The following is a 21,323-nucleotide window of genomic DNA, read 5'->3' as shown; positions in this document are numbered from 1 at the left end:
ATATATATATATATATATATATATATATATATATATATAAGGATAGTATTTTTCAAACAATATACATGGTAATGATCCCTGACAGTCCCCCCTAAAAATATTATTACTCTATCCCTGAGTCTTGCCTATCAACCTACCACTGACCACTCGAACCAGGCGGGTAGGGGTTTTGGATTTCTTCACCAGCTTGAGATGAGCTACTCCTTATAAGTAACCTCCCTTTGTACCTGGACTTCCAAGGTTTCGGAGTGGTCCTAACTTTCCCTATTCTCATCAGGATACAGGATGGTTGTCTTGGTATAATCTACAAACCGCTGCTGGTTGTAATATATATATATAATTAATCCAGTCTACATTTTTATTAATGGTAATAATTGTCGCACTGTCACTTACTGTCCTAATAGGACTTTACCCCTGCAGATATAACAGGTCATGGGCAGCACAGTAACCTTCACCTCACACCTTCACATAAAACTCCTCAGATTGTAATTTGCAGCACCGTGGCATATTTACACACATTATAATTATAAACCTCAGACATTATAAACAATAGGGCCTCAACTAATAACATAATGCTATCACCAATCTCATGCTATCACCCTCAGGTTTCATGTCCCATCAGTTCATTGCCAGTCCTGTACACCATCGCCCCATTCTTCTGCTCTTCACTGACTGTCACCCTCAGGGTAACCCACACAATTGTGGAGTCAGACTACGTTGGTGTCCAGTGGGGGAGTTATTTTTACCCCCTCCTAGCCACTTACTTATCAAAACACTTGATCCTGCTGACGGATTCACTCAGGTCTTTGGTCTTTACTTTGATCTTTGCTGATGTCATCAGGACTTGGTTTTTGGTCCTTCTCATCTGTCCGACACCGTCTCCTTTAGTTTACGTCACCAGGCTGTACATAGCACCTCATACTGTGAGCCTGGGGTGAGATCCCATGTAGGCGGATTATTGGAGTTGTATTGTGACTACCACAGACCCTCCGCATCTGTACTCTTCCTCTGGCAAGTTACTTGTCTGGGCGGCTGCTTAGAATTGTGACACTGCCGCCAGTTCATGATAAACGCGTTGTACTGGCTCTGGCTGTGCCTGCCGCATCTCAGTGATGGAGTTCATCGTGTTAAAAGTCTTTTAGTTCATATTTACTGGCACTTACTGGGGACCCCCAACTCTTGTCAATTGTTAAAATAAATACTAATCTGGTGATAACATCATCCGCGTACACTATAAATGTTGTTCTAAGTACATACAATAATGTCAGGCCCTTAAATGACATCAAACACCTTTATATATATATATATATATATATATATATATATATATATATATATATATATAGTGAAAAACTTCTCTGTTACAATGGACAGTGCACCTAGAATATGTGTGATTACTGGGTACATTTCATTTGCACTTGGTGATACTCTTTCAGCAGGATTTGTACCTTGATCTCAGCTGATTGCCTAGAACATCTCCACCTCACAGAAATATACACAGATTCCACATGTTTATCTGACAAGTGTCTTAACCCGTTAGTGACCGGCCCATAGTTTTTTTACGTCGCGGCATCGGAATAAGTAAACAGAGCAGGGAGCTTTCAAATCTCCCTGCTCTCAGCTGCCAGAGGCAGCTGAGGGCTGGGAGCGTCCCTGCTCTGCCGGGTGAGATCGATATTAGTATCGATCTCACCCGTTTAACCCCTCAGATGCGGTGCTCAATAGCGAGCACTGCATCTGAGTGGTTTTGGAGAGAGGGAGGGAGCTCCCTCTCTCTCCCACCGACACCCGGCGATACGATCGCCGAGTGTCAGTGTCTCCCATGGCAGCCGGGGGCCTAATAAAGGCCCCCAGGTCTGCCTGTAATGAATGCCTGCTAGATCATGCCGGACAGGCATAATACACTGCAATACAGAAGTATTGCAGTGTATTATAATAGCGATCGCAGAATCGCATATTAAAGTCCCCTAGTGGGACTAGTAAAAAAGTTTAAAAAAAAGTTTAATAAAGTTAATTAAAAAAAAATGTGAAAAAAAAAAAGGAAAAACCCACTTTTTCCCATTACAAACTGCTTTAGTATTAAAAAACCAAAATAAAGTAAAAAAGTTACACATATTTGGTATCGCCGCGTCCGTAACAACACCGACTATAAATCTATTACATTATTTAACCCGCACGGTGAACGCCGTAAAAAATTAAATAAAAAAAGATGAAAAAATTGCTGTTTTCTGTGAATCCTGACTTTAAAAAAATGTGATTAAAAAGTGATCAAACAGTCGCATCTAATCCAAAATGGTACCAATAAAACTACAAGTCGTCCCGCAAAAAAAAGCCCTCATACAACCGCATCGGCGAAAAAATAAAAACATTACGGCTCTTCAAATATGGAGACACAAAAACAAATAATTTTGAAAAAAAAGAGGTTTTACTGTGTAAAAGTAGTAAAACATACAAAAACTATACAAATTTGGTATCGTTGCAATCGTAACAACCCGCTGAATAAAGTTATTGTGTTATTTATAGCACACGGTAAACGGCGTAGATTTAGGACGCAAAAAAGAGTGGCGAAATTTCAGATTTTTTTCTATTCCCCCCCCAAAAAAGTTAATAAAAGTTAATCAATAAATAATATGTACCTCAAAATGGTGCTATTAAAAAATACAACTTGTCCCGCAAAAAACAAGACCTTATACAGCTATGTCGACGCAAAAATAAAAACGTTATAGCTCTTGGAATGCGACGATGGAAAAACTTAAAAAATAGCTTGGTCATTAACGTCTAAAATAGGCTGGTCATTAAGGGGTTAAACCAATTTTTCTTACTCTAATCTGGTTCGTTCTACCTGGGAAGGCCTCTCAAGGTCGGTTCTCTTCGTGGGAGGCGGGTATGATAAGGTTGGCACCGGTCTGCCAGGACTGTTCTGTAGGCAAATCAAACAGCTCTAACAGAATTTAGCAGCAACAGCTGTAAAGCCTGGGACATACCAATTAGATCTTACCACATCGATCCTTGCAGTCTTGGGGCATATGTGAGGTCATACACCATCAATACAAGTGCTATCAAGAATGCATTGGGCTCTACCGGTTTACCTTCCTTTATCCGTCCACATTCTGTCAGAATCTGGTTCTCACGCCTTCCGCTCCCAGTTGGACACTTCCTGTGGAGAACAAGCTTTTCATAGCCTAATCAGTAATTGATCTTAATCAGATAATTAACTTGAAGAAAAACATTAACAATGACAGATTTATTTTAATCGTTCACACTGGTCAGTAACTAAAACTGATACCTACAAACTGATTCCTCTTTTTTTTATATATATCTATATATACACATATACACTGCACAGAATTCTCTGCTCTAAAATTTCCCTTTCACAATAACAACAAAAATAAACAAATAAAAATGTTTTCGAATGGGAATATTCCGCTTCTGTACCTTTTATCTGACACATCCAATAGTCCAATGCTGAGGCTGGTCTAGAACTTTACATAAAACTTAACCTCAGTATTTAATATTCCCACAACACTTCTTAAATACAGTTATTAAACAAACTAACTTTGGGATAACACTGTTCCCCTGTCACTACACACAACGTCTGCAGTGGGGAAGATACCGGCCGGGCTTCAGGCCCCCCTGAGAACAGGTCCACACACACGAGCACATTGTTATACACTTCTACCTTGGGTAGTTGTATGTTCTGCAGTAGCTGGGACGGGTAATCTGGCCGGGCTGCACTTTTCACAGGTACCTTTGCTGTTTTACCTATGTCATGCCGTGCGCACATCATGCCGGCTGCTACAAACCTAGCGGTGGCATTATTGTATCCAGGGCCAAGCCAATTTACTGACACCTGGCCGCACATACTCTTGTTGTCAGGTCTGTCTTCTCTCGCTCTCTCAATTGGCTTACCCGATGATCCAATAAAGTTCCTACTACCAATGGGCCCATAATTGTGGGCAATGCCAAAAGCGTACCTAGAGTCAGTGTAAATGTCGGCCGTCTTACCTTTTGCCAGGTTACAGCCTCAGCGAGCACCTCCAGCTCCGCTCCTTGAGATTAACAAGAAGGTGAGAGTGGTTTCTGGATGATTTACCTGGTGCCTCGCATCCCGGCTTGTACATACTGTATAATAAAATATCTCTTTATTACAAATTTACATTAAAAACTCATGTCACATATAGATAGAACATCTCAAAGGGGTGGCGTCTTCATTCTCTAAAATAAAACCAAATGTTATACACTTCTCCACACTCATCTGATAATCCAGAACACTTTGAGAATCTCACTTTTATCAGGTTTTGCAAATACTTGATTAATACAAAAACAAATAAAAATATATTACTGAAATCTGGCATAAAATAAACAATGTTCAGACAATTTTTTGTTTTGCCTTCTCCCCCATCTAAATTTGTAAAGACTCATCTGTGAGTGACGTCACCTCTGCCTAAATTTGCTGGAGGGGGATGGTCTTTTACACAATACCTCATTGGGTGGAGACTACAGCACAGTTTACCCAGTGCCATATTTACTGTTCTGGAAAGATCTGGAACCATCTACACAGAAAAACCTCAACATTTAGGTTACTCTCATACATTTAATCTGGATTACTCATTGGGGCCTCATACACATTTTGTAGATCTCCTGAAACCAAATTCATTATTCAAAACAACCCAAAATTGTACCTGATCAGTTCCTTCACCATTCCCCCCTTTGTCGACTCTGCGAAAGTAATGTAGCAGAGTTCAAAACTACATCTCAATATAACAAAGTCGGGCACTAGTTTAACCCCCTGTAATGTACAACAGCCTGAAACAAAAATGACTTTTTCCTGACGAAAATACATTTTATCTTTACAATGACATAACTCATGTGTGAAATCAAAAACAAAACAATTGTAGTTAGTTATTCAATAAAACAGAAAATATTATATCTGATAACATTAATTACTGCAAATCAATAAACTGTATATAAAAATAGGGAACGGTGGGGGGCACATACATTTTCAAAACCCTGTGTCTCACAGTATCTATAGTTTAATACATCTGAATTAACATCAAAACACATGAAATCTGATCACATCATAACACATAAATATCATAACTTTTATAAACAACAGCGTATGCGCAAAGAGAAGAAAATTATTGTTCGTAGACATTACTGATATATATCTCTCAGCAGTGCATATTGAAATCCTTTGTCTTCAGACTGCACCCAGTCAGCCCCCCCTGCTCCTCCCAAACACAGCATACTACAGGGGGGAGGGGGGGGGGGTCACACACTCACTTCTCACAGCTTCTAGTCTCACAATCTTAACACTTTCAATGCCGGCAAAGCGACATACGTATCTGCAATCATTCATCACACCATTGTATAGGAATTATCTACGTTCAAAACATCAAACACATAATCTGTAGCAGTCCAATCTGTCGGCCACCATCCCTATATAATGATGACGACGTGTTGTTTCATCAGTGAACAGCGTCCTGCACACTAGAATGGAACCTAAAAATAGAAAAGACACTGCAGAGGCATGTGTTACAAATGACAAAATTAACAAGCCAATTATTTCATACTGATTTGGTTGGGCCGGGTGTGGCCACATCAGGGGCAGAGGGGTTTCCTGCCCACAATGAGGACACACTCAACATGAGGTACGGACGCAATTACTGGGCGTCGGCTGGTCCTGTGTTTTCTAATACATACAATACCTTTCTTATTCCTAACTTCCTCTTCTCTTCGCTTCACTAAATCATATGCCTAACAGTCTATATTATACACGTAATTTATATAACAATTTTCGGTCTACAACTCTTGGTCTGGCCGGAAATATTACAATTCCGCAGTCTGCAACTCTAAGTCTCGCCGAAATAGTATAATCTCTAGTCTGCAATGCATTTATTACATCTCGCTAGGATATAACAATCTTTATCTAGACTCTCTGGCCTCGCTGGAAATATAAAAATTCCGCAGTCTGCAGCTCTCCGGTCTGTTATATTTTCTAGACTCTCCCTAATTACCCAGAGGATGGTTAGTCGGGCGCGACTAAGGTCTCACAGGTTTGCGACCTCACAGCGGAAAATATCACCTCTGTCGCCTGAGATAATCCAGGAAATCAACAAAAGGATTCTACAGATCGCCACAAGACTGTCCACTAACACAGATAAGTCGAAGATTTAGAAAATCAACTGACTTACCGTGCTTGCGGAGGTGATCAAATTCCTTATCTGTGGGCAATACTGGGTCCTCTGTTTCACCCTGTGATTGTCGGTTATCCGGATTTTGATATTCCCTCGAGTGAGGTCCCTGTCGGGCGCCAAAAATGTCAGGTCCGTATTTCACACCGAATAACCACCTCTGTAAATTGAAAGCTGAAGGCATGCCTGGAAAGAAGTACACCACACAGAGTAATGTTGGTAGACATCTTTCCCTCAGTCAGCCAGGAGGAAGACTGAAACTTTATTCAGAACAAAGAAACACAGAAAAAGACACATGCCCCTCCCTAGAGATGTGGGACTTGCTTAAGTCCCATTGGCTCCTCAGCTGTAAGTTCTCCTGTACATTCTTCTGCACACTCCTCTTTGCATTCCAGGGGGCGGTGTCTTCCATAGGCGTGTTATGCAGGCTCTTTGTGCTCCATGAATCCAATCTCTTTGTGTAATATACTGAATATATATATATATATATATATATATATATATATATATATATATATATAGCAGAAGAAAATTTGCAGCACTCCAACATGAAAAAAATGGTGGTTTATTCAATCCAAACTAACAGCAACGTTTCAATCCTACAATAGGATCTTTATCAAGCCTGATTGTAGGATTGAAACGTTGCTGTTAGTTTGGATTGAATAAACCACCATTTTTTTCATGTTGGAGTGCTGCAAATTTTCTTCTGCTATATATCATTATACGTCCTAGGATCGGGACGTTTTGCTGGGCACCTGGTCGATTATTCATTAGTGAGTGCTGCTGTCTTCTTGTGTGCTATATATATATATATATATTTATTAGAAATGAAGAGCGAGTAACGGCACCAGGACTTCAGTGTTGGGGAGATGTTGGTTTATTCACCACCAGGTGGAAAGAATGAGCGACGTTTCGGTTCACACCTGAACCTTTCTCAAGCTTGAGAAAGGTTCAGGTGTGAACCGAAACGTCGCTCATTCTTTCCACCTGGTGGTGAATAAACCAACATCTCCCCAACACTGAAGTCCTGGTGCCGTTACTCGCTCTTCATTTCTACTATTTTTATTCCAAGGAATTGATTCATCCTTACTATGGTAACGTGCACATGGCCTGATTTCCATTCTGCATTGAGTGCTGTGTTTTTTGCATCTATTTGAACTATATATATATATATATATATATATATATATATATATATATATATATATATATATATATATATATATGTAAGGATAATATTTTTCAAACAATATACATGGTAATGATCCCTGACAAAAACACAGCGGACTTGCTACAGATTTCAGTTTTTGCATTGCAAAGGCTGAAATCCGCAGTGAAATTCTGTTTCTTCTCCGCAACAGGCAGTGCATGCTGCGGAGGGAAAATTCTGCACCGCAGCCTATGGTCCGCAGCGGAGTTTTCCGCAATGTCTGAACTAACTTGCCCCAAAATGTATTGAAACAAATGTAAAAAACGTCCGCTGGAGAATTCCACTGCAATTCCGCCACGTGTGACCATGCCCTAAAACTGCATTTAAAAAAATATATTTTCTTTTACCACAATCACATTGAAAAATGCACCAAATCACGTTAATAATGCATAAGTTTTTATGCGGATTTAACCGCCCCACAGTCTTCCTTTACACACACTTATGTGTGGCTTTTTTTTTTACCCAAAAATGCACATTTTATGGGAAAATGGTACAATCATTTTTTATGGTGATTATGAAGGCGTTTTTCTACCTGCATTTATTTTGGCGTTTTTCACATTGCAAATCATGTGATTCAAAGATCACGTGATGAAAAGAGGAAAAAACTATGGAGGTCTACGGGTCGAAAATACCACGAAATACTATAAAAAAGCAAAGCCAGGCTTGCTGAGATTTTTTAAAAAACACCACTGAGCCAAAAGACGCAAGACAAAATACAAAAAAGCACTGTTTTAATAATTCCCTATTGACTTCAAGCCAACATGTGGCCGCAGCATTTTTTGCAGCAAAAACGCTAGGAAATACTCCGTGTGGGAAACCACCCTTAGGGTATGTTCACACGGCCGTTTTTTGGCCCGTAAACGCCTGAAGAACGGCCGAAAAATCGGAAGCGGAACGCCTCCAAACATCTGCCTATTGATTTCAATGGGAAAAACGGCGTTCTATTCCGACAGGCCGTTTTTTTACGCGCCCATTTTTAAAAACGGCCGCGTAAAAAAGCTGCTGCGAAGCTGTATTTATTTAGGGCCCTTCCTGTTAGGGTTCCGCTTTATGCCATCTCACATATACAGAGAATAATAAATAAATTCATATGGTCGAATAGAGGATCAAGAGTTAGTAAATCCACGTTACATCGCTCGACGGTTAGTGGGGGACTTAGCTTTCCGGACCTGAAATTATATTTTTACACCTCTCAAATCTCGCAGATCGCAGCATGGAACTGTGATCCCAACACAGTAAAATGGGTTTTGTTTGAATCCCTTACCACAGCTCCATCCTCACTTAGGGCACTGATGTGGTCTCCAATTTTAAAAACTCATATTCCTGGCATCGATAATAACATTATCAAACACTCCCTCACACTCTGGTTACATTGTCGGGAAAAATTTAAACTTGTATCATATCCATCCGCTTTACAACCATTATTACTTAATCCTGATTTCCCACCGGGATTGCACCCGGAGGCCTTCCAGTGGTGGACCTCATCGGGCTTCACCTCAATAATTAAATTGTGCAAGGATGGTAAACCCCTTCCTTTTGAGGCCCTACGTCAGGATTCTCAAATCCCACTCCGGGAACATTTTAGATATTTACAAATACACCATCTTCTCTCGGGTTCTGTCTTTCTACCACACGACTCCAGTATAACCTTTTATGAAGTAAACTGTCGAGACTCACCAAGGGGAAAAGGGCTGATTTCAGTCTTGTACTCACAACTCAGAAGCGAAACATACAATGGTCCTACTTCATATATGTTAGCTTGGGAACGGGAGTTGGTAACTATACCTGACTCGATCTCATGGCAAAAAATATATGATAGCACAGCTAAAGTATCACAATCGAATAACATTAAAGAAACATCGTATAAAATTTTAACAAGGTGGTACCTTACCCCAGATAGAATAGCTAAATTGTTTCCAGGTAGTTGAGACACTTGTTTCAGAAACTGTGGGGAAAGGGGCACTATGGCTCATATCTGGTGGTCCTGTCCAGTAGTACAGGCTCATTGGAAACAAATTGAGCGCCTTATTAATTCTAAATTACATTTACAAATCAAGTTATCCCCTTGGTCAGCGTTGCTGAACGCAGAAATTCCTGAAGTACCCAAACAAAATAGAAAATTAATCTCGCATATTTTATCAGCAGCCAAATGGACAGTAGCCATTAAAGAGGCTCTGTCACCACATTATAAGTGTCCTATCTCCTTCATAAGGAGATGGGCGCTGTAATGTAGGTGACTTTTTATTTTAAAAAACGATCTATTTTCACAACGTTAGGAGCGATTTTGGTTTATGCTAATGAGTTGCTTAATGCCAAAGTGGGCGTATTTTTACTTTCGACCAAGTGGGCGTTGTACAGAGGAGTGTATGATGCTGACCAATCGGCATCATGCACTCCTCTCCATTCATTTAGACAGCAGAATCGCGTTCTTACTAGAACATGATCTGCAGCCACATACACAGCGATTCTGCTTGATTAACGTTAATCCAGTGTCCTGATAATAAATACACATGACCATCCAGCCTAGACGTCATGTGTATTCAGAATCCTGATACTTCTGAATCTTTTTATGTAGGAGATAGGACACTTATAATGTGGTGACAGAGTCTCTTTAACTGGAAATCCCTAACTATCCCATTTCTGAGGACACTGAGCAAAATTAAAGAGATACACCAATTTGAGAAATTAATTAGTATTCTGGAAAACAGATTGCCACAATGTGAAGCCCAGTGTCTTGGTTGGTCCTCGTAGAAATCGCTTTGAGCCTTTTGTTACATTCTAGGACTCATTTGTCTAGGATAAGAATTAGATTCTATGCTAAGGATAGCTGCACCAAGTTTTGAATATTTTGGTTTAATTGTTGGTTCTTCCTTGCTTGCCACTACAATCTAGGGCCGGATAACTCAACTTCATCTAGAGACAAGCATTAACTGAATTTTACTTCATTGTACACTAGGAAGAGGTTATGTGTTTTTTCCTAACACCGTACTCATAACTAACTTTTACTGTATTGATATATCAATGTCATCATACGGACAAATTTTTTTTCTGATATTTCTGCAACATCTGTTTAAATATTAATCTCTATCACAACGTTTCCATCTAGGAATGTTATTATAGCTCTGCGAAGCTCTATATGCTCCCGATTTGTGGGAATGTTTACAGAATTGTTATGTCTTTTTTACCAAATAAAGAGTTTGAAAAATAAAAATAAAAAAACCTGCCGCGAAAATGAAGTTCAGGTCACTTCTTGGGACGTTTTTGGAGCCATTTTTCATTGACTCTATAGAAAACAGCTACAAAAACGGCTGTAAAAAACACAGCGAAAATCGCGAGTGGCTTAAAAAACGTCTGAAAATCAGGAGCTGTTTCCCCTTGAAAACATCTCCGTATTTTCACACGTTTTTGAGTTTGCGTGTGAACATACCCGAACTGAGCAAAATTATTGCATCTATTGGATGGAAGGAAAATCTGCAGCCTATTACAGTAGCAGCAGTGTGGATATGATTTGAACAAATCTCATCCACACACAGCGTAAAAAATCTGCAGAGAAACCGTTCATAGATTGACTTGCGGTTTGTTTTTATAATCCACAACATGTCAATTTATGCTTCAGAATCGCTGCTTTTCTGTTGCGAGTTTTCCCCTATTCAATTCAAAAGGAAGGTAAAATCTACAACAAGGAGCCATGTGTTGCGAATTTTGCAGCGTAAACGCTACGATTCCACCGCAAAAATCGCAAATGAGAAAAAAAGAAGCTTTTTTTCCCCCTTAATTTCAAATTAATAAAAAAGCTTTTACATACCCTCGCCTGTAGTCATATCGATGCGATCCTCTATTCTGAACGCAGCCCGGCCTCCTGGGATGACGTTTTATTCCATGTGACTGCTGCTCCCAATCAAAATTGCAGCCGTCATATGGACTACAGTGTCATCCCAGGAGGCCGGGCTGCGCTCAGAACACAGATGCGTCGCCATGACTACGGCTGGGGGTAATTATAAACTATTTCATTCCTGCAGGATTTCCGCAGCGGACATGCCGCACGAAAAAGTGCACCACAATTTGGTGCAGTTTTTTGGGTGGAATTCTCTATGGTTTCCAGGACGGATACGATGTGTACTTTTACGCAGCATATCCACTGCGTGTTCCTACCCTAAGGTTGGGTTCCCACAGTGCTGATTTGATGAGGATTTTGAATGCGTTTTTTTAAGACAAAACCAGGAACGAAACCTAAACATATAAGTAATATATAAAGAAAGGCCTTATAGGTCTGCAATCCTGGATCCAATTCTGGTTTTGGATTACAAAACGCACGCAAAATCTGCACTGTGGGAACCCAGCCTAAGGCCTTATTCACACGAGCGTATTTAACGTCCGTGATACGCGCGTGAAAATCACGTGCGTCGCACGGACCTATGTTAGTCAATGGGGCCGTTCAGACAGTCCTGATTTTCACGCGGCGTGTGTCCGCTGCCTAAAACTCACGACGTGTCCTATACTTGGCCGTTTTTCGCACATCACGCACCTATTGAAGTCAGTGGGTGCGTGAAAATCCCGCACGGCATACGGAAGCACTTCCGTTTGCCGCGCGTGATGCGCGCTACAGTAGTCAAAACTATGAATGAAAACAGAAAAGCACTTCCTTCATTTCATTTTCTAAACAGCAAAACCGCGTGTCATAAGGATGCCATATGCGTGAAAATCACGAGCCATGCACCATTCACTGATGACACACGGAACTGCAACGCGCGCAAAACGCTCGTGTGAATCCGACCTTAGGGTCCATTCACTTGATGCGGTTGAGGTGCGGTTAGAACCGCATAGAAAAACTGCATCTGAAAACATGTGCTCTCATCGTGAATACATCTTGCCCTTCAAAAAACAACCCCTTAGGCCTCATGCACACGACCGTAAAAACACCGGTTATTGCGGGTCGTAATTACGACCCGCAATAACGGGCCCATAGACTTCTGTTAGCCACGGGTACCTTCCCGTTTTCTCACGGGAAGGTGCCCGTGCCGTTAAAAAAATAGAACATGTTCTATTTTTTCATTTTACGGGCCGTGCTGCTATACTTTATAATGGGAGCACGGCTCGCAAAAGCGGTCGGCTGCCTGTGGCCGGCCGTGCTCGTAATTACTAAGGCCTCATGCACACGTCCGTATTTTTTTCCACCCGTAAATACTGGCGTAAATACGGGTCCTTGGTCACACGTATTCGACCCGTATTGCACCAGTATTTACGGGCACATTTTTGGATGCAAAATTGCACTCCACTAATCGGCAACCTCTTCTCTCTATCAGTGCAGGATAAAGAGAAGGGGCAGCCCTTTCCATAATAAAAGTAAAAGAAAATTCATACTTACCCGGCCGTTGTCTTGGTGACGCATCCCTCTCTTGACATCCAGGCCGACCTCCCTGGATGACGCGGCAGTCCATGTGACCGCTGCAGCCTGTGATTGACCTGTGATTGGCTGCAGCGGTCACATGGGCTGTAACATCATCCCAGGAGGCCGGACTGGAGGAAGAAGCAGGGAGTTCTGGGTAAGTATGAACGTCTTTTTTTTTTTTTTTACAGCTTTATCTATATTGTGATCGGTAGCCACTGTCCAGGGTGCTGAAACAGTTACTGCCGATCGTTTAACTCTTTCAGCACCCTGGACAGTGACTATTTACTGAGGTCGCCTAGCATCGCTCCCGCAATTACGGGTGCACACACGTAGTCACCCGTAATTACGGGAGCCCCATAGGCTTCTATAGGCTGCCCGTGCCGTAATTACGGCCTGAAAAAGGACATGTTCTATCCGTAAGCGTACGGGGAGGTACCCGTGGCCAATAGAAGTCAATGGGCCCGTAATTACGGGCCGTAATTACGGGAGTTTTTACGGTCGTGTGCATGGGGCCTTACACGGTTATGTCTACGTTAAAATAAAGTTATGGCTTTTGAAATGCAACGATGAATGTAAACGTGAAAAAAATCACTTGGTCATTAAGGCCCAAAATAGGCTGGTCACTAAAGGGTTAAGTTGCAACTTCTTTTTGCTCTTATTTGCTCTGATTATATTAGCAGTAGTTAAAGAGGATTCATTTTCCATAGTTGTAAGTAAATGAGTACTGTAAATGAGACATTTCTTCTGCTTTGAATGTGGATTTTTTTCCCATTGCCTCTTTGTGCTTGTTACCTTGGCCATAAATGGTAAACTCGCTGCATTAAAGAATGTGTTGTTGCAGTTCAGATCTTACGACTTGCTCTTTACAAATGCACCTTCAATACTATACGTGCAAATCAAAACTAGCTCATGAGTCACAACAGCAAGATTGTAAACTAAAAAACTTACTTTACTGGCCAGGTTTACTTAGAGGAGCACAAGAGCACAGAGGTTATAAAAGTACACCTGCTGCTATTATTATTTACTATGGTTATTTTAGAATTAAGATGTGAGTGATGACAGTGCCGCGGAATATGTTGGTGCTATATAAATGAATAAAATAAATACATAATAAATGTGTGTAAATGTTTCTGGAGGTTCTCAGAACTGGAGATATGCAAGATAAAGAAGTAGTCAGAAATATTTTCCTGACAGTAATCCTATTGAAGAATACTAAGTGTATTCCCAGGCTGAAATGGCTACTTACAGAGGACAGTAGATTATTATCAACTGCCCACCAAATAGAGATAGTAGGGGTGTGGAAGTGGCCTAATGTAGATACAGGTGGGACATATTAACTCGGTTCATACTTGCATTAGACCTTATTCACACAACAGGGTTTTCCGGCCACACGGCCGCTGTAGGAACAATAGATGCCTAATGGGGCTATTCACGCGCAGAAGTCTATGGGGCCTGGTAATACATGGCCATCACTGGAATGTGTCCCGAGTGACGGCCGTGTATTCCCGTTCTCGCTCTCTCTCCTCCTCCTCCTCACAGAGCAAAGTTCATGTGAGGAGGAGGAGGGTATTTTTTTGCTCCCAGTAGGAGCGGAATCCCCAATCCCCGGCCACAGCTTCGACAACGCTGTGGCCGGGGATTGGGGATTCCGCTTCAGAAGTGCTTGACGTCACTGTGTCCATATATGGACTCAGTGAAGTCAGGGATTTCTCCTGGAGCGGAAATACCGGCCACAGGGTCGGAATTCCGCTTCAGAAGTGGCTGACGTCAGGCACTTCTGAAGCGGAATCCCCGACGCTGTAGCCTGTGTTTCCGCTCCAGGAGAAGTCCCTGACTTCACTGTATTCATATATGGACACAGTGACGTCAGGCACTTCTGAAGCGGAATCCCCGACCCTGTGGCCGGTGTCTATGCTCCAGGAGAAGTCCCTGACTTCACTGTCAATATAAGGACATTGAAGTCAGGGACTTCTCCTGGAACGGTGGCGCTATCTACCGACAGGTAGGGGGGTGCCATCTATGGGGGGTGCTGTGTAGAACTACCTACAGGGGGCTGTGTGGCATTACCTATGGGGGGCTGGAATGGAATCGGAACGGATGCAAAACGCCTGGGAAAAACGGACCAAAATGGCAGTTTTTATCGGCCGATACTCGGACCCTGTCATGTTAAGGCTATGTTCACACTGAGTTTTTTGCAGGAGGAATCTCTGCCTGAAAATTCAGTTTGGAAGTTTGAGCCAGATTTTCCTCTCCCTGCACGCCGATTTTTGCGGCGTTTTTCACGGCGTTTTCGCCCGCGGCCATTGAGCGCCGCGGGCATAAAACACCGCGAAATGCGCTTTCTCTGCCTCCCATTGAAGTCAATTGGAGGTCAGAGGCGTAAACGCCCGAAGATAGGGCATGTCGCTTCTTTTTCCCGCAAGGTAGTTTTACATTTTCGGGCTGTTTTTGATGAGTTTTGCGACGCGGTTTCCGCTTCAAAAAACTCGTCAAAATACTCAGTGTGAACATAGCCTAATAAGGCCTTTGTTATTTTCCTTCAAGTATCCGTTGCTTTTTGAAGATCAGAATAGCGTACTATGCCGCACTATTCTATCCAGTAAAAAACATCAGATTGTGACTGATTATGATGGATCCATCAAACTGATCATAACCGCTCATGACGGATAATAACATATCCGTCATATCCGTACGAGATCTTAAAACAGAAACCATGATGCCAGTCTGAACAAAACCTTCAAAAAAAACTTCAAACATATACTATTAGACTGTGTTCACATATGCGTTATGGGTTCCATTGCTCTACTATGAAAGAATCAGTACAACGATAATACCGGTGACTTTAATCGGTTACTGTCGGGGTTCCATCATGGGTTCCGTCATTATGGCAGACAAAATACACAGCATGCTGCACTGTTTTATCCGGCAAAAACAATGGAATCTGCGACGGAGGCCCCTGATGCAGACTCCAACGTAGATGTGAACAGGGACTTAGGCTGTGTTCACATGTTGCGCTCAATTTGCATTTTTTGTAGCGATTTTGTGCTATTTAATCTGCTATATGTTTCATCTATATTTTAAATTTCTATCAATGATAAAAAATATTGTTTGTTTTTTTCCACATAGATTTTTCCAAGAATAGGCTGACAGAAGTTCCCGTAGAAGTTTGTCATTTTGTGTCACTTGAAGCTCTCAACATATATCAAAACTGTATCAAGGTTATTCCTGACACATTAGCAAATGCGAAAATGCTGACCTATTTAAATATAAGGTAAGGATTATTGATGTTAAACTGTGTTATACTTTGGTTCCTAATTTTGTTTCTATTAAAGGGGTTGTCCGAGAGAACATAATATTTTTAATAACACCTTTAAATCATTTAAGTTATAAAAATAAATACATTTGTAATATACTTACGTTTTCCAAAGTGGCCCCGTTTCCAGATCCTGCCGTCGGGAACTTGACTGTTGATGTCTCTCTCTGCTCTGGCTCTGCCGCGTTGTTGATCTTGAATTCTTGCCGGGTATACGACACATCACTTGTGACGTGGTGTATATCGGCTTGTTCTGTTGTAACATGCATGCGCGGCCCCTGCTGTTATCTCGAGAACAGCAGGGACCGCGAGAACAGTAGTGACAGCGCATGTGCGTTACTGGATGTGAAGCAGAAGAAGCCGATATACGACACGTCACCATTAGCAACGTTTCTGTCACCATTGAGATCGATTGCCTTTTTGTTGAGGGGTTCCCCCAACGGGAACCTCAGACGGAACCCCTCAACGGAAAGCAACGCTGATGTGAACAGGCCCTAAAATATGAATTTGGTTGAATTCATATATTTGCAATCAATAAATTGTACCTTTCCGTTATTGCCAGTTTATGTAATATACTTAGTCAGGAAACTGAATGATATTAGGAACATCTTATCATATGGAAGGGAGTTTGTTGGCTTTACACCTTCTCTATTGGCAGTATGAAGCGAGCATGTATTTTTCTTTTTTTTTTATTAAGAAAAGATACTAAAAGCAGACAAATTATTTTTTTCTACTGACAGCTATGGTTAGAATTAGGGTTAGGGTTATAGTACAAGACGATGATTTTGGGGCTTACATCAAATTGGTTCTTGATGGATCATTCATAATGGTGCGGCGCAGATATGTGCCATGCTGTTATGACTCATCCATCAAATTGGACTTGTGCATTTTTGCTGTTAGAAAGTGGGTTAGTAGAGGGCTAGGGTTTTGGAATACAGTTTAGGGTTGGGGTTGAGAACTAGGATCAAAGTAAGGCCCCATGCACGCGACCCTAAAAACTCTCCGTAATTGCGGACCATAATACGGTCCGCGATTATGGACCCATTCAGTTCTATTGCCCGCGGACGCCTTTTCGTTTTGCTACGGATAGGTGTCCGTGCCGTAGAAATGTTCCGAAAATTATGGAACATGTCCGTTCTTTGGCATTTTATGGGCTGTGCTCCATACTTTGTGATTACGAGCACGGCCGTGTGCATGAGGCCTAAGGGTTGAGGTGTAGGGCTAGGGTTGAGGACTAGGGTTAGGTTTCTACTACAAGATGAAGATTAGGGTTAAGGTTTAGGGTTATAGTACAAGTCGAAGATTTTCGAGCTTACCTAATTTCTACTGTTTTAAAGCAGGTTAGTAGAGGGCTAAGGTTTTTTTTTTTTTTATAATTGTATGTTTTTATTTTCATTTGCATCAACACAGAAATACAAAACAGTAGCAAATACAGACGTGTAGTAGAGGGCTAAGGTTTAAGGCAAGGGTTGAGGGATAGAGTTGAGAGCTAGGGTTAGCATTAAAGTTAAAGAGGCTCTGTCGCAACATTATAAGTGCCCTATCTCCTACATAATCTGATCGGCACTGTAATGTAGATAACAACAGTGGTTTTTATTTTGAAAAACTATAATTTGTTTACCAAGTTATGAGCAATTTTAGATTTATGCTAATTCGTTTCCTAATAGACAAATGGGCGTTTTTTTAACTTGTGACTAAGTGGGCGTTGTAAAGAGAAGTGTATGACGCGGAACAATCAGCGTCATACACTCCTCTCTATTCATGTTCATTTGTACTCTGCACAGCGTGATCTCGCGAGATTACGCTGTACTGTGTGAGTAAGTCCCACAAAAACGTTACCGAAGTGTCGGGAGTGTGAATAGACATCGCGTCTTGCCTGGAGGTGATGCTATTCACTCACAAGACACTTCAGTAAAGTTAATGTGGGTGTATGTGACAGCACAGTGTGATCTCGCAAGATCACGCTGTGCAGACTACAAATGGACATGAATGGAGAGGAGTGTATGACGCTGATTGGTCAGTGTCATACGCTTCTCTTTATAACACCCTCTTGGTCAAAAGTTAAAAAACGCCCAGTTGTCTATTAAGAAACAAATTAGCATAAATATAAAATTGTTTATCACTTGGTCAAAAATTATAGTTTTTCAAAATAAAAACCACTGTTGTTATCTACATTACAGCGCCGATGAGATTATGTAGGAGATATAATGTAGGAGATATATAATCTGGTGACAGAGCCTCTTTAAGGTTTTAGTACAAGACGAATATCAAAGTTAGGGTTATAGTACAAGATTAAGATTTTGGGGATTACATCATGTTGGGACTTAAACAATCATTTATAATGGTGCAGTGCAGATATGTGCCAAGCTGTTATGACTCATCCATCAAATTGGACTTGTGTATATCTTCTGTTTTAAAGTAGGTTAGTAGAGGGCTAGGGTTTAGGGCTAGGGTTGATGGATAGAGTTGAGGGCTTGGGTTGAGGGTTAGGGTTGAAGGCTAGGTTTAAAGAATAGGGTTGAGAACAAGGGTTGAGGGCTAGGGGTTATGGTTAAAGAAAAAGATGAAGATTAGGGTTAAGGGTTAGGACTATAGTACAAGACAAATATTTTGGGGCTTAAATCATGTTGGCGAGGGTTTAGGACTGGAGTTAAGGGATAGCTTTGAGGGTTAGGGGTTAGGGGAAAGGTTATAGTGCAAGACAAAGTTTTTGGGGCTTACATCATGTTGGTGCTTGATGATTTATAATGGTATGATAGAGATATCCTGTTATGACATATCCATCAAATTGGACTTGTTTATTTCTACTATTTCAAAGCAGGTTAGGAGGGCTAGGGTTTAGGGCTAGGGTTGAGGGATAGAGCTGAGGTCTAGTGTTAAGTGCTAGTGTTAGGGTTGAGGGCTAGGTTTAGGTTTGAGGGTTAGGGTTGAAAGCTAGCGTTAGGGTTGAGGGCTAGGGTTAGGTTTGAGGGCTAGGGTTAGGGTTGAAAACTATGGTTAGGGTTGTAGGTTAGGGTTAAGAACAAGGGATAGGATTAAAAACAAATTCACTGAAAAGCAGGATTAAACTCAACTCACATTACTGTAACGGCCACACTTACTGGTTTAAAGGCAGGACAAGTTAAAATATTAATGCCCAGAAGGTGCTGGGCATGCGCCTGATCGAGTAGCTAGCCTGCATGGTGCACTACTCGTTACCTTGTGACTGGCACATGTAAGGATCTTTATCTATGGCAATTGTTTTAATAATTATCTATTGCTCTTTTTAACCTTTTTCTGACATTTGATGTTCAGTTACTTCAAAGCCGGAAAGGGTAAGCATAGAGCGGGTTCATGGGCTGAGCCTTTCCATACTCATTGGGTGTCAACTGTATGTTTCAGCCAATGCCTCACCCCAATAACCGAGATTGGAGATAACTTTGATTCCGACTGGTTAACCACTTAAATGTTGCGGTCAATAGCAACCGCTGCATTTAAGCTGTTAAAAAGAGGGGGCCTACTGTAGACCCCCAGGTCTGCCATCTTTGTACTTCTGTTAAGCTTCTATTGAGCTCTTTTTGCTTCCTAAATTTAAAATGCTAGAATTGCTGTTATTTTTAGCCACCTCGCCTCCCACCAAATAAATGAATAAAAGTAATCAAAATTGGCTTGTACCCCAATATGGTACCAATAAACACACACACACACAGTTCAATTGATGGAAAAATAAAAAAGTTATGGTCTCAGAATATGAATGTAACACAAAACAGATTTTTAGTAAAACATTAAAAAAAAAACTACATAAATTTGGTATCGCTGTGATCACATTGACCCGCAGAATAATGTTAACATGTCTTGTTTTGCCGCAAGCTAAACCAAGTAAAAACAAAACCCAAGAAACAATAAAATAATCGCTGTTTTCTTCCTATTCCAGCCCACAAAGAATTAATTTTTCAGTTTCCCAGTACATTATATGGTATAATAAATGATGCTGTGAAAAACTACAACTTGTCCCGCAAAATAAGAAGCCCTCATACGGCTATATTGATAGAAAAATAAAACGGTTATGGCTTTTGGATTGTGGGTGGAAAAATCAAAATGAACAACCGAGAAATGACTGCAGTGGCAAGGGGTTAATTGTAGTTGAATGAGTGTCTGGGTATCAGTATGCTATACCTGTGAGTTCCCTCTCTTGAATAACATTGTGGATTGTTGTCCTGCTGGAAATTGGTATTTTTATCCTACCCTTGAACCAGTAGGTACGGCCTATCCAGTGACACAATATATTTCTATTTTTATTTTTTCAACAAGATTACATAACCGGTAATGTTTTCGAAATACTAAGGGTACGGCCACACGGAGCGGCCCTGAAACGGTCGCAAAGTGGCCGACAACCACGCTGGGACTATGTAGGAGTGGCTCTCAACCCTAGTTAAGGGTATTCCGGTTAGATGCGCATGCGCACTGCCACTCCATTCATTCTCTATGGGAGCGCCAGAGATAGCCGAGTGCAGTGTTTGGCTATTTCCGGCGCTGCCATAGAGAATGAATGGAGTGTAAGTTGTTGTAATTTGTAAAATCGTACGGCCATAAAGGGTGTATTAATTCATGGCCGTACGATTTTGCAGATAAAGGGACGGTTCACCCGCGTTAACATGTGGCCACTAACAGGCTGTTTGACAGCCGCACCGAACATGGTGCCGGCGCGGTTGTTAGCCGCGTTGCGACCGTGTCAGGGCCGCTCCGTGTGGCCCTAGCCTTAATGTTTTTTACTTATTTTTTTTCATCATACCACCTGGTTTATAAAGAAAATGTGTATAGTAATATGCATGGAATGTATGTGTTTTGATGTACAATCTACACTGTATGTTTTATAAAGTATGTTCCCATAAATAATGATAAATAATATATTTTGCGTGTTGCTTTATCATAACACTGCTTTTAACCAAACTGTTTATTTAAAACTCAGAATGTGTACAGATATGGTATTAGTCTAGGTACAACTACACATTTCTGAAATGCCTTCAGCATATATGTACTGTAGAAATTCGTACCTTTTACAACATTCACATGGAGTTTTTTTTTGTTTTTTTTTATATACCAATGTATCCATTGCACATCACATCCACTGCCAATGACCACTAGTAGCTATCCATTGGTCGTACTTCTTTTTACCATATTTAACATTTCCTGCAGAATATTTGTTAATGTATTGATTTTATTATAGATAGATTGTAT

The 21,323-nt window shown here is 41.1% G+C and overlaps 1 protein-coding gene across 3 annotated transcripts in view; it reads left to right on the top strand.

Annotated features, from left to right (window-relative positions):
• The window catches only part of LRCH1 (leucine rich repeats and calponin homology domain containing 1), a 301,867-nt gene that overhangs the window by 114,125 nt on the left and 166,419 nt on the right, over positions 1-21,323 (top strand). For all 3 annotated transcript variants that reach the window (XM_075852250.1, XM_075852251.1, XM_075852249.1), the window contains exon 2: positions 15,920-16,064. In XM_075852250.1, the coding sequence (XP_075708365.1) occupies positions 15,920-16,064 (145 nt within the window). The remainder of the gene's footprint in view (positions 1-15,919; positions 16,065-21,323) is intronic.

This window comes from Rhinoderma darwinii, chromosome 2, assembly GCF_050947455.1.
Source record: "Rhinoderma darwinii isolate aRhiDar2 chromosome 2, aRhiDar2.hap1, whole genome shotgun sequence".
NCBI classification, from domain to species: Eukaryota; Metazoa; Chordata; class Amphibia; order Anura; family Rhinodermatidae; genus Rhinoderma; species Rhinoderma darwinii.
The sequence above is the reverse complement of the archived record's forward strand: the minus strand, read 5'-3'. Positions and strand labels throughout refer to the sequence as shown.